The following is a 15,045-nucleotide window of genomic DNA, read 5'->3' as shown; positions in this document are numbered from 1 at the left end:
CTGGACATGTTGTCTCTGAATTAATTCGTCAGTTTAGTGTAGAACAGGTTAGACAGGAAGCCTCAGGATTAATTGATTAATATTTTGAGAGTTAATTGATCAATGTTTTGAGAGCAAGTTAGACATGTAGCCCCTGAGTTAATTGATAAACGATTTGAGTGTGAGCTAGACTTGTGGCCCAAAGGTAAATTGATCAGTGAAATTGCTTGATATAGCTGTCTTCCTTAACCAAACATTACCTCACCAAATTCACCAAGATTAGAGATTTTCCACTGCTGGAGACAGGGATGTTTTTCCTGATGTCTTACATGTCATTCCAAGCTGCTGAATCTGCTGGCCTTACAGGTAGGCACATCAGATCATGTAAATTAAATAAGTAGTGTACAGTAGCAGTTGCATCATTCTACCTCTGAAATTACACTGCAACGGTAAGTTAATGCAGACGCTGCCACAGGTATTTGAGTCCCCAGGTATGAGTCGGGTACAGATTTCAATCGAGTTCTTCTTTGGGGCACAAATACTCAACAGATCAACATGACAGCTCCTACTGAAAACCCTTTTCCCACTTATTTTGTATAAGTTAATCTTCTTTGTGGTAAATGGTTGTTGTTGTTGTATTTTCTGCATATCCTGTATTTCTGTATACAACACTGTTTTAGAATCATGAGGGATGATGTTTCCATAACTTTATGATTGACATGATTTATCTTGCACATCATGTATGAATTGGTCAATATTGATCTTTCATGTCTATGGCTTAGCCTTGTTGCTGTTTTCTGCATTTAACTGCTTTCATCGATCCATGAACAGAGCTGCATCAATTTGCCATGATTATGCAACTGGATAGTGACCTGAAAATAATGCACTGTGGTTGTCATGGTGATTCTTATAATGGATGTGCAGTATTAGTATGCATATACTAAACCTATAAGGAGAATTCTCACTTCAAATTGACAGAAAAAGTGTGAATGTTTTGCATTTAAATTTTTGAAAATATCCAGAAAAAGAGAATTGATATGTTTTCTCACTTACTTTTTAAAAGATCAGAAATAAATTTGGCAGCAGTCATCCTAACTTTGATACCCATTGCTGTCCTAGTGAATGCCCTTTCAATAATGTTGGTTTGTTCTGCATTCTTTGGTTTCCTCATTGTCAGAAATCACAACATGTTGATATCAGAGCTGTTGAGAGTATGTTCTGTTGTGGGAACTGGTTGTGCAGTTCATTTGTTAAGGTTTCTAAAATGATTGCACGTGCTTTGCATGGCTGCAGTCCCTAATTCAGTCATCTCCTTCATATACATTATCAGATCATGATATGTTAAGAGAACTTCCAAACTTCATTCCATCAGTGCAGACTTTTGTAATCGGGAAAAATAAAGTCATTATCAGTGTGTGCAAAGTTAAAGAAATTAGTTGGTATTTTGCATGCTGTATACTGTATAGATGTACCATTTTATTTTTTTACCTGTGTGAGCATCCACATCACAAGTGTTAACCTTGTGATATACATAAGGCTGCACCGTCTTCTTAAAATAGCATTCTTTAACATTGCACTCACCGTTGACGAATTTATTTTCCAAATTACAAAGGTTTACTCTGATTGAGCAAGGTTTGTTAGTTTGAAATTTGTAAGGTTGAAGTGATTAGATAATCCTTAGCTAGACTGTAATAGTGCCAATTAAATACTTTTGAAGACCAGATGTGGAGTATGATTCATAATGAAACTGCAGCTAGACTGTAATTGTGCCAATTAAATACTTTTGAAGACCAGATGTGGGGTATGATTCATAATGAAACTGCAGCTAGACTGTAATTGTGCCAATTAAATACTTTTGAAGACTAGATGTGGGGTATGATTCATAATGAAACTGCAGTTAGACTGTAATTGTGCCAATTAAATACTTCTGAAGACCAGATGTGGGGTATGATTCATAATGAAACTGCAGCTAGACTGTAATTGTGCCAATTAAATACTTTTGAAGACCAGATGTGAGGTATGATTCATAATGAAACTGCAGCTATACTGTAATTGTGCCAATTAAATGCTTTTGAAGACCAGATGTGAGGTATGATTCATAATGAAACTGCAGCTATACTGTAATTGTGCCAATTAAATGCTTTTGAAGACCAGATGTGAGGTATGATTCATAATGAAACTGCAGCTATACTGTAATTGTGCCAATTAAATACTTTTGAAGACCGGATGTGGGTATGATTCGTAATGAAACTGCCTGTTACAAATTATGGTCATGGACATATTTTATTCCAACAGTTGGTTTCTAGAAGTACATAGATAACTTGTCTTCAACTTGCACTGCATGTCAACATCCAATCAGTTGAAAATTTGGGCATGTAAGTTATTGGAGCAGCGTTTACACAGTCATTGACAGGTAGATAAATGCTAAGCAAGTTTACAGACCCTGTCATTGACATGGAGATGGTGAAAAGGTGGGATATAAATTGTTGGCACTAAGTTAATAATGCAAACTAAATTTATAGACCCTGTCATTTTCAGGAGTATAATGAAATGTTGGGCGTATAAGTTGTTACAACTAAGTTTATGACCCAGTCATTGACAGGGGGATGATTGCTCATGTGTTTTTTGTAAAACTTGTTATTTCAGTGCAACTGAATAAATTTTGTCCTAGCTTTGGATTTATGTGCCATTATTTGATTTGGATTTATGTGCCATTATTTGATTTTCCTAACACCAAGCAGCAAGAGGTAATCTGTTTGGGATGTTGCTATGTTATTTGATTGTAACTTGAGAGAGAAAAATACCTACTGGAACAATTTATATTTTAATACTGTTAACTCAGTTTGATTTTCTTTGGAGTAAAATGGCTCTTTTCTTAAAACAAAAACAACAAAATACAACCACCCATATAATTGCAGAGTCAGGTAGAATAAGAACACCCCAGACTTAAAATGAACGATTTTTTTGTTTTTCCAATTTAAATATGGAAGAGGTCATATTTTTCAGAAGAAATTGTTGTTTAAAAAAAATATATGTTTACAAATTTATTTAGTGTCAGATAATTTGGAAACACATGTTAAATTCTAAGTCTGATATAAGGACTTTGTATTTTTTTCACATTTTGGCCTTTTCTTTTGCAGGCATTGTAGCAGTTCTGTTTTGTGGGATAACACAAGCCCATTACACATACAATAACCTCTCTTCTGAGTCCAGACAAAGAACAAAGCAGGTCAGTGTACCTACTCCATTTGGATTTTTTTTAAAGGATTACACTATGCTTGATAGATTAATTTGAATTTTGTCTTTTCTTCATTAGTGGATAGCTACACATAGTAATCACTTTGCTGGCAATGACAGCACCACCATTGTTGTCATTGAATACCATATAATGCTCGCATACAAGTCAAGTCCATCTGCAAATTGAATAGACCTTGATCTGCCATCTCATAATCCATTGACAGATCAGAATCTATTTTTTTTTCTTTATCCTGATTACTTCTGACAGTCTGCATAGACCTAGATCTGCCAGTGTGTTAAGTGATGGCAGATCTTAATCTCTGAGTTTACGGTTGGACTTCACTTATAAACAAGTATAGACTGTATTTTAAAACTTTGTGATAAAGCAACTGAAAGTCATGTGATACTATAAATCATAAGATCAGGTTTTGTTTGTATTTCGGATTTTATGGCACAGCAACACACGTTGGTTATTTAGTGCCTGGACAGTTGGTGTAAGGACACACCAGGCTGATCTGATGGAAGGAATCTAACCAGCACTTTACCCACTGAATTGCCAGAACTACTGCTTCCATTTGTTTGTTGCTGCCTAGCACATTCAGGAGAACATAACAGGTCTATTTAAAATTCCCAAAACTCCATTGGGTGACAGCATTTGAAGTTAAGACCTGGCATAATTTGTTGCAATCTTACGATATGTATCCATCCATATTCATGTATTCAAAGCTTATAAAGGAATATGAATGAGTAACTGTTGGCTTGTAGCTTTATTTCAGCAGAAATTCAAATGGATTTGATGGGAGTTATGGCCCTTTATGGTTTAGGTGTAAAGGACTACTATCATTATGCAACATTACCCAACTGCAGAGAATCACATATCCCTGGTCATACACTAGGGCCTGACAGTGATGTACTTAAAAATAAAAATTGACATTAAACATACTTTATATTATTAAATAGGAAACTACACCAAGAATGACTTACAGATTCTTCTTTTATGGAAAGATAATGAATTTATAAAAAGTTTGATCTTCAAAAGGTTGATCAAATTAAGATTTTGCTAATAAAATAGTTGCAAATATTGCCATTGTTCAGTTTATATAACTAAAAACTTTATATTCTGGTAAATATTGTGCAAAAGTTTGTGTTTAAATCTATAACCTAATGTTATTGACATGCTTTATGTTTTTCTGGTAAAATATGTTTCTTTGAGAATACTTACCCAATCATAATACAAATACATACTCCCAGCCTCCTCACAGTTACATTAGTATTAACTGATATATACTTACTCATTGCCAACAAGTCTTACAAACCTGCCAACTCTTGCATGGGGCCCAGAGTGGCCGAGTGGTCTAAAGCGCTCTTCGTTACGGATCACTGCCATCTCACCTCTGTCAGCGTGGGTTCGAGTCTCGGATTCGGCTAATGTGGATATGTGAGAAAGCTTGCCAGTAGTTTCTCGTTGGTCGGTGGTTCTTTCCTGAGTTTTCCTGGGTTCTTCCTCCACCATTAATACTGGCCGCCATGTATAGCCTATCGTGTGCTGAAAAATGGTGTTAAACCCTACAACAACAACAACCAACTCTTCCGATTTTGCCGTAAGTCTTATGAAAATTACCCTTAAAATATGGACTTAAGGCATAAAAGCAAAACCTACAGAAAAATGATCATTGCCGAAAAATCTTGAAAATTTGTTCATCCGTGTTTGATTTGGATCCAGGTTTCATATTAGAATTAGTGAAATTGGTCAGGGAACCAGACTAACTTTACAGCAGCGTATTAGACACTTTAAACTGCACCTATTTGTTCATGGGAAGCAACTGCGTGATTAAACTGTTAATCATAGACTTTTTTTTTTAATGGCATCCAGCAAGCGATGCATGTTTAAGACAAAAGAGAAAATAAGCCTCTTGAAAAGTCTAAAGAATCAACACAGGGAAAATAAAGAAGATTATTCAGATTCTTGTGAATAAAAGCTGGAAGGGACACAATTATGTTTATTGGACATCACATGACAATTTGGTTAGAGGGTCTGACTCAGAATCAGGATGTCGTGAGTTCAAACCCTGATCGAGTCATACCAAAGACTTACAAAATGGTGCTAACAGCTGCCTTGCTAGGTGCTCAGCATTAAGAGGTTAGTGTTAGGACTGGTTGGTCTGGTGTCAGGATAATGTGACTGGGTGAGACATCATGCTACATGTGTGCGGCATGATGCCCCAGTGCTAGACATCGCTATAAACTGCCACACTGCAGACATCGTGGCGATATGGCTGAAAAATTGTTAAAGCTACGTTAAAAATACTAATCACACACACAAACACATGCCAATTTGAGTATGACTCATGGTGGGAAATATGATTGCCGCCATCATGTGAAATGGAAAAAAGAATTTCCAAGAATTACATCAAGTTGAGAGACAGCAACAAGCCATGGAGCTGCATAGGGTTTGGAACTAAAATCTGTGCAACTGTACAAGTGGTAAACAAAGTCTACATGTACTTTACAATTTTTCAGTTGAACATAATGTTTATCTTCACTGCACATTTTGAATACCAAACTTTTAATTATGTTTTCCAGCTTTACAATAGCAGTTTATGATATTTTGTTACACCTTACTGAAAACTGCTCAAACTTATGGAAAAAAATCAATTGCCTTACTGAGACAGACTCATCAGGGTTGGCAGGTCTGAGTCTTATAGGTAAGGGGAGATCACTCTTCCCGACCACCACATGGGAGGGCTGGATTTGCGAGGTAGTGGTAGTACTGCTAAGGTATTATGATTGGGTAAGTATTTTCAAAGAAACATATTTTACTAGAAAAAATTGGTCATTAATGAGTTTGGCAGATAGATTGTTATAGCTGTATGATGCGAGAGCACTATAGGTTATAATGTGCAGTCCCTATCGGTTATGATGCAAGGTCCCTATAGGTTATGTTGCAAGGTCCCTATAGGGTATGATGCAAGGTCCCTGTAGGTTATCATGCAAGGGCCCTATAGTTTATGATGTAAGGTCCCTATTGGTTAAGATGCAAAGACCCTATAGGTTATGATGCAAGGTCCTTATAGGTTATGATGTGAGGGCCCTAAAGGTTATGATGTGAGGGCCCTATAGGTTATGATGCAAGGGCCCTATTGGTTATGATGCATGGTCCCTATAGGTTATGATGTGAGGTCCCTATAGGTTTGATGCATGGTCCCTACAGGTTATGATGTGAGGTCCCTATCGGTTATGATGCAAGGTCCCTATAGGTTATGATGCAAGGTCCATATAGGTTATGATGCATGGTCCCTATAGGTTATGATGTGAGGGCCTATAGGTTATGATGCAATTGCCCTATAGGTATTGATGTGAGGGCCCTATCGGTTATGATGTGAGGTCCCTATAGGTTATGATGTGAGGGCCTATAGGTTATGATGCAAGGGCCCTATAGGTTATGATGTGAGGGCCCTGTAGGTTATGATGTGAGGGCCCTATAGGTTATGATGCAAGGTCCGTATAGGTTACGATGTGAAGTCCCTATAGGTTATGATGCATGGTCCTTGTAGGTTATGATGTGAGGTCCCTATCGGTTATGATGTGAGGTCCCTATTGGTTATGATGCATGGTCATTATAGGTTATGATGCATGGTCCCTATAGGTTATGATGCATGGTCCCTATAGGTTATGATGCAGGGAACCTATAGGTTATGATGCAAGGTCCCTATAGGTTATGATGTGAGGTCCCTATCGGTTATGATGCAAGTTTCTTATAGGTTATGATGCATGGTCCCTATAGGTTATTTGAGGTCCCTATAGGTTATGATGTGAGGTCCCTATCGGTTATGATGCAAGGTTCTTATAGGTTATGATGCATGGTCCCTATAGGTTATGGTGCAAGGTCCCTATAGGTTATGATGCATGGTCCCCTATAGGTTATGATGTGAGGTCCCTATAGGTTATGCTGCAAGGTCCTTATAGGTTATGATGCAAGGTCCTTATAGGTTATGATGCATGATCCCTATATGTTATGATGTGAGGTCCCTATTGGTTATGATGCAAGGTTCTTATAGGTTATGATGCATGGTCCCTATAGGTTATGATGCATGGTCCCTATAGGTTATGATGCATGGTCTCTATAGGTTATAATGTGAGGTCCCTATTGGTTATGATGCATGGTCCCTGTTGGTTACGATGCATGGTCCCTATTGTTATAATTCAAGTCCCCATAGGTTTACAGATTAACACTTTCATGGACATACTTGTTGATAAATGAGAAAAATGTATCATAAAAATTATGATCTTCTAATGTACACATTTGTTAAAATGAGGACTTCTAACATGTACTAGTTTCCTGGGGACCATTTTAAAAGATTTAACATTTCTTTCCATCCGTCGATCTATCTATGTATGTGTCCATTCTAGTGTCATATAACCACCAAAGCTTACCAATCATTGCACATGTCATGGACAGCCTGATTTTAGATGATTCCTTGAAGGAATTGGTTTTCAAGCATTCCAAGTCATCATTTAGAGGAGTTATGACCCCAGAACTTAAGGCATTATGGAGCAGATTGTAGTGAATGGAGTTCTTTGACATACATTTAACACTAGTGGACCAAGAAAGACACCCGCATTCAGTTGTATACATGCTTATATATTGCATACAAATCCATACTTTTGGCCTTTTGCTGTAGGGTATATATCAGCCATGTGGCTTCTTCTTGTTATTACAGAGAAATTGCCCTTTAATGGAATAAATGTTTCTTTTAGTACAGGATCAAAATATCTCTTTTGTTTTACATTGCATTGATTGGTGCTTTTAAATCAGGCAATAGTTGCCTGAATAAGATCATTTTTAGAAAATATTATTGACAGATATGTGATCTTTTTTCAGCTTTTTGAAATTGGTAACTTCCTGGCAGAGAATTTTGTATTCCTGTACATTGGTGTCTCTGTGTTTACTCTACAAAAGACAAAGTGGGATCCTGGCTTCATATTTGCAGCATTTGTATCCTTTTGTGTTCATATATAAAAGGTTGTTGTATCCCAGCTTGTATCTCATGTAAATTCAAATAGTCTTTTTAGCAATGTACAATCTGCATATCGCCCTTCCCACAGTACTGAAACAACTCTTCTAAAAGTAGTTAATGACATTGTCTCTGCGTTGGATAGCGGAAAGATTACAGTCCTCACCCTCCTTGATATGTCTGCAGCATTTGACACAATAGACCATGATATATTACTTCACCGTCTCCAGCATGTATTTGGCATTCATGATACAGCCTTACTGTGGTTCAAGTCCTACTTGGTCAACAGAACACAGATTGTATCTGCAAATGGAATACACTCCAGCCCAGTTGATCTATGTTGTGGTGTTCCACAGGGGTTTGTTCTTGGACCTGTTCTCTTCATTCTGTACACTCAGTCGCTCTCAGGTGTCATAGATCATCATCCACTGTCTCACCAATTGTACGCCGATGACACCCAAATATACAAATCTAGCCACCCAACTGAAGTTGATGCTACCATCCAAGGTGTAGAGAGGTGCATTTCTGATGTGAAATCATGGATGACTTGTAACAAGCTGCAGATGAATGATGATAAAACTGAGGCCATTCTGATCACAACACAAAGACTTTCTCATTCACATCCTTTACCTCAAACAGTAAATATCAGTAACGCCAACATTAAATTCACACAATCAGTATGAAACCTAGGTGTTACTCTGGACAGTACTCTCGCATTGCACCAACATGTCATGAACATATGCAAGGCTGCATATCTTGAGCTGAGATGCATCAGCTCAATTTGCAAATATCTTTCAGTTGATGCCACTAAAACACTTGTGTGTTCATTAGTACTTTCAAGACTGGACTATTGTAACTCAATTCTGTCTGGTTCATCTCAATATCTACTCCAGAAACTTCAAAAAGTTCAAAACACAGCTGCTCGGATCATACTTAGAGTACCACAATCAAAGCACACCTCCCCGCTGCTCTGTACCCTACACTGGCTATCCATTCGATCCAGAATCAAACACAAAATTTGTTCTCTGTGCTACATTTCACTGTCAGACTTTAATCCAACATACCTGTCTGACTGCACCCATGTGTACACACCAGCAAGATATTTTACGCTCCTCTTCTGACAATTGTATACTCATTATTCCCACTATGAAAACAAAGTCACATGGACAGCGTTCTTTTGTATACCAGGGCCCAGCAACGTGGAATGAATTGTCCACTGAACTTAGACACAAAGACACTGATCACATTCAAGAGGGCTCTCAAAACTCACTTATTTCGACTGCAAGAACAAACTTAAAGACCTAATAATGTTTCCTACCTGAAATATTCTCAGCATGTTTTTTATTTTTTAATGTTTTTCTAATTTCGTGTTGTTTGTTTTTGTAATAATAATATTATGTTTCTTGTCTTATAGGTGTTGTCTAATGTCGTAAAGCGCTTTGAGTTTCTAAAGATTAGGCGCTATACAAAGTCCTCATTATTATTATTATTATATGTAACACTAGTACCATGTATTCATGTACAAGTCAAGTCCAACTGCAAACAGCATAGTCCCTGTCCTGCCATCATATAATGTGCCAGCAGATCAGGGTCTGTCTTGTTTGTGCTACTGACTAATCCTAATAAAGTGCATAGACTCAGATCTTCTGGCACATTATGCCACAGTAGATCTTGGTCTTTGCAGTTTTCAGTTGGATCTGACCTTTAAATGAGTATGTATGGCATCAGTAACCATTTCTTTGTTTGGAAAGTCCTAAAGTGCTTCAGTACTTGCTTATATGCTAACTGGAGTCATGATAATTTATCAATGTTTTAAGTTAGTTTCCTGTCATCATTACATATATTGGAGGTTGTTTTTTTATATATTATAGAGTCATTTATTTTCATGACTCTCAAGTTCTCAAGTTTTGCTGTTTTACATTTTTCTTCCTACTAAAATTCTTAGATGTGCTTCTAAATGACTTCACTTAAGGATCACTGTTCATTTTGGTCTTCACTGAAGGATCACTGTTCATTTTGCAATGTCTTCTCTGAAGGAACAATATTCATTTTGGTCTTCTGTGAAGGTTCATAGTTAATGTCAGTCTTCACTGAAGGATCATGGCTCATTTTAGTATTCATCGAAGGATCATTGTTCTTTTTTGGTCTCCACTGAAGGATCGCTTTTCATTTTGGTCTTGAATGCTAATAATATCATATAAATCCAGTTATAAAAATAAACATTCAGAACTTAAATTTCATGAAAACATAAGATAAAAAAAACTCAGTTTCAAATGGTTTTTCAGGAAGTAATTTAATTTTCATATAAAATTATGGAGATTTTAAAATAGCAAATTTTATTTTACAAAAGCTATTTGCTCTATAATTGCAGCAGACACATTTTGAAGAAGAGTCATTATAATTAGTACATGGGCTGTGAATGCATTTATTACATTGTGGTAAATGGACTGTGAATGCATTTATTACATTGTGGTTTTGCAAAACAAATTATTTTCGTTGCTGCAATGGAGAAGCTTTAAAACACTTCAGTGTCCTTACTATAAAATAGTTGTGGATCTCACAATATAGATTCTTGATATAAGACAGCCCCTGCTATATAACATAGGTACAGTCATAGATTTCACAATAAAGCTCCTTGATATAAGACACTTCTTGCTATGTAACATAGGTACAGTCTTGGATCACACAATAAAGCACCTCAATATAAGGCAGCCCCTGCTATATAACAAAAGTATAGTCATGGATTTCACAATAAAGCACTTTGATATAAGACAGTTCTTGCTATATAACATATGTATAGTCATGGATCTCACAATAAAGCACCTCGATATAAGACAGTCCTTGCTATAACATAGATATAGTCATGGATCTTCCAATAAAGCACCCCGATATAAGATGGTTCTAGCTATATAACATAGGTATAATCATGGATCACACAATAAAGCATATCAGTATAAGACTATCCTTGCTATGTAACATAGGTATAGTCATGGATTTCACAATAAAGCACCTTGATATAAGACAGTCCTTGCTGTAACTCGGATATAGTCATGGATCACACAATAAACACCTCGATATAAGACAGTTTTTGCTATAACACAGATATAGTCATGGATCACACAATAAGGCACCATGATAAAAGACAGTCCTTGCTATAACACAGATATTGTCATGGATCACACAATAAAGCACTTCAGTATAAGACAGTCTTTATGGAGCGGCCAGATCATGTGGTAAATAATGTGTCAACAAATTAAGGTCTTCACTTTCGTTCTGCTTACAAATTAGTGTGCATGGCATAGACCCCACTCTGCATGTGCATTATGTTACAGCAGATTGGGATCTTTATTACAGTTGGTTGCTAATTGTGTATGAGAAATTGCAAATTTTAATCATGAAATAATGACTTGAAAAGAGGTATCATCACTCATGGATCAATGAAAACTATGCAGTAGTGGAAACAGTATTTATCTACTGAAGTACATACATCATTTCAAGTAATTATTTTCATTCTGACATGACAGCTAACCAAAATTCAGGTTGTGTGAAAGGGTTTTATGTTAGAAGGTATTTAGTATCCATAACTACCATGCATCTTTTCAGAATTTTCCTTAATGACAATTAGTTTGCTATTATTGTAGCCAGGATAGTTAACATTTACCCCTTGAGCCTACTTCTGAATGCTGCAAGGAAAAAGAAGATCAATTTTAAGATGCAGCATATGATGATGTTTGCAGGTAAATTTTGCTTTCAAGAATACCTTTGATGTTTGCAGGTAAGATTGCCTTTTGATGTTTGTAGGTAAGATTTGCATTCAAGAATACCTTTGATGTTTGCAGGTAAGGTTGTCTTTGATGTTTGCATGTAAGATTACCTTTGATGTTTGTAGGTAAGATTTGCATTCAAGAATACTTTTGATGTTTGCGGGTAAGACTTGTTTTGAGAAAATACCTTTGATGTTTGCAGGTAAGATTTACATTCAAGAATATGTTTGATGTTTGAGGGTAAGATTTGCATATAAGAACACCTTTGATGTGTCAACCCTTGCAAAATTTGATACTTAATACAAAATTGAGGGTAGTGACCATATGGTACTAACATTAAGTAACATATAAATTGAGTATAGTGGACCATAGGGTACTTGCCTAAGTACTATACAAATTGGGAGTAGTGGACTTTAAGTTACTGATATTAACTGGTGTATTAATTGACTGTGGTGGACCATAGGGAACTTGCATAAGTACTACACAAACTGAGCGTAATGGAACATAGGTACATGTGTTATGACTCTGTGGTCCTAAACTAATTAACAGAAATAACCAAACCCTACAAATTTTGTAAAAGTCAACAAATCATTTTTTCCCTACAATACAAAGTAAAACTTTAAAATGAACATTCATAATTGTGAATTAAATCCGAAATAGTCCTAAAAGTTCTATCACAAGTCCAAATGTATGAAGTTCCAAATTGAATTCCAGTTGTGTTCCAAATAAGTTAAATATTGAAAGTGTTGATGTGCCTGTAGTCTTTAGCATGCTGATGTGCCATTGGGCTGGAGTGTGGCAGTTTGTTAACAGTCATTTAATGTATTATGATAATATAATTAAAAATGTCCTTGTCAAAATTCATTATAACTCCAAATTAATGTTTCTGTCCAAAAAATATTTTGTATAACTTTGTAATTCCCGTGAATAATAATTGGAATAAATAAATCCACTAAAATGAAAAAGTGAACACAACAATAAGGCTGACTCTGCTTCAGATGTTAAGGCAAGAATGAATAATTCTTAAGCAAGCAAGATTATATACCCTTTTTTTGACCTAGGTCGCAATTACCATTTTCTGAAAATACTTGGTGAACATATAGGAAAAAATTTACATTCTAGATGTTTCTAAAGTCAGAATCAAGACTATCTTTAACTTGTTATGTGTTTAGGCTCAAATAAACAATAACACAGAAAGAGTGAAACAACAAGCTTTTTAAAACTTAACAAATAATTTATTTTCCTGGAAAATTCTGTAAAAATGAAAAAGGAGAAGAACTTACGGTTTCAAGAATCAAATCCAAAAATCTAATCTTAATCTACAAATTAAATTACAAAAGTCCTAGTAATAATGTTCTAATAATTTCAAATTTGAATACTGATGTAAAATCCAAGATGGATGACGATGACATATGCTGTAGTCAGTACTGTGCTTATCTACAGTTCCTTGTAGAAATACAAATAATGGCACTCCAGTATTGGAAATCCAGATTAAACTTGTAAACAATGTCTTTCCAAAATCTGTGTGAGCACTCTTCAAATATTTCCAGAGAATAAAGAATTAATCCTTTTGAAATCCAAATGATCTGAAGATAATTAACTCAAAATTTGGCTACAACAAATTAATTTGACATCAGTTTGAAAAATCCCAAAGCTGAGAAATCTCTCTCTACACATCTCTATTAAAACTAACAGATGCGTAGTTATGGAAAAACCAGAATTACGAAATCAAAAGGGGGGGGGTCATGTGATCATGTTTATATCAGGTACACAGAATATGGTCTTGACCAATGATTTTCTCTCAAATAAATAATTTTAAAAAGTTGTTTACATCTTAAACCATGTAGGCCCATCATGACCTTGGAAACAGCCAATCATTTTAAAATAAAATAGAACTTTGTTTACTAATTTAATCAAGGTCAGAATTTAGATCAACACCTGGTGTTTATAAACTAACAATCAAGGTCAAACAACTTTCTGAAAAAGTATCATCTCTAGTAAATAAATTTACATTACAATAGCATGTAAGAAAAATATATAAAAATATTTAAAACTGACAAACAATTAAATTATAATAAATATATATTAAATCAGATATACGTAACAAACTCAAATTGAAGTGATCATATTTACAAATAGTAATGATTTGAATATTTATTTCACAATGATAGAGAAATATTAAGCTATGTATTTTGTTGTTTACAAGATAAATGTCACTGGTCAGGTACACCATGAACTTTATTTTGGACAAGGTGAAGTACAAATTGCAGATACATAACATATAATCATTAAAAAATTTCAACAAATAATTCAAATTAAATGTACATAACACTAGCATAAATACTATACAAATTAAGAGTAGTGGACCATAGGGTACAAGCACAAGTACTAGGGTACTAGCACAAGTAATATAAAAATTGAGAGATGTGAACCATAGAGTACTAGCACAAGTACTACAAAAATTGTGAGTTCTTAAGCATAGGGTAGTAGGATAAGCAGTGCATATTGTTATGTATATCAGTATTATGTATGTTATTTTCTGAATAATGAGTTTATTCAGGATCATTTAGTCCATCACAGGACATAATGTAATTAATATTTGTGTTCAATATTCTAGGCCTAAGAGGTGCTTTAGCCTTTGCATTGTCCATAAGGGATGTAGAATCAGAAGCCCACCAACTGATGGTGGTTGCCACCATGATGATTGTGCTGGTAACTGTGATACTGTGTGGAGGCCTTACCACCCCCATGTTACAATGGCTACAAATTCGGTAAGATTATTTTTCACACTGCAGTGTTAAAAAATTTAATTTTGAATTTGAGCTGAGGCTTCATAGCTGATGATGCTTGTGAACATGATAACAGTGCTGTGATTTGATTATGGCTGGAGGTTGTACCACACCCAACGGCTTCAGATGAAGTAAGGGCTGTTCCATCAAAACATACATTGTAATCCAAGAAAGAGGTTTGAAATGTGTGTGATCTTTCATAGATGCAGTTACAGATTTGCATCAGTTTCATTAGGGATTTGCATCAGTTTCATTGAGGAT

The 15,045-nt window shown here is 35.5% G+C and overlaps 1 protein-coding gene across 1 annotated transcript in view; it reads left to right on the top strand.

Moving 5' to 3' along the window:
• Nucleotides 1-15,045, top strand: part of LOC149799216 (sodium/hydrogen exchanger 9-like) — an 85,959-nt gene that overhangs the window by 43,163 nt on the left and 27,751 nt on the right. The window contains exons 8-12 of the mRNA XM_089958484.1: nucleotides 240-345; nucleotides 3,120-3,208; nucleotides 8,099-8,212; nucleotides 11,857-11,968; nucleotides 14,613-14,766. Coding sequence (XP_089814610.1) covers nucleotides 240-345; nucleotides 3,120-3,208; nucleotides 8,099-8,212; nucleotides 11,857-11,968; nucleotides 14,613-14,766 — 575 coding nt within the window. The remainder of the gene's footprint in view (nucleotides 1-239; nucleotides 346-3,119; nucleotides 3,209-8,098; nucleotides 8,213-11,856; nucleotides 11,969-14,612; nucleotides 14,767-15,045) is intronic.

This window comes from Sinohyriopsis cumingii, chromosome 5 (genome assembly GCF_028554795.1).
Source record: "Sinohyriopsis cumingii isolate HCF-2022 chromosome 5, ASM2855479v2, whole genome shotgun sequence".
Taxonomy (NCBI): Eukaryota; Metazoa; Mollusca; class Bivalvia; order Unionida; family Unionidae; genus Sinohyriopsis; species Sinohyriopsis cumingii.
Note: the sequence above shows the minus strand (reverse complement) of the source record. Positions and strands in the feature narration are given on the sequence as shown.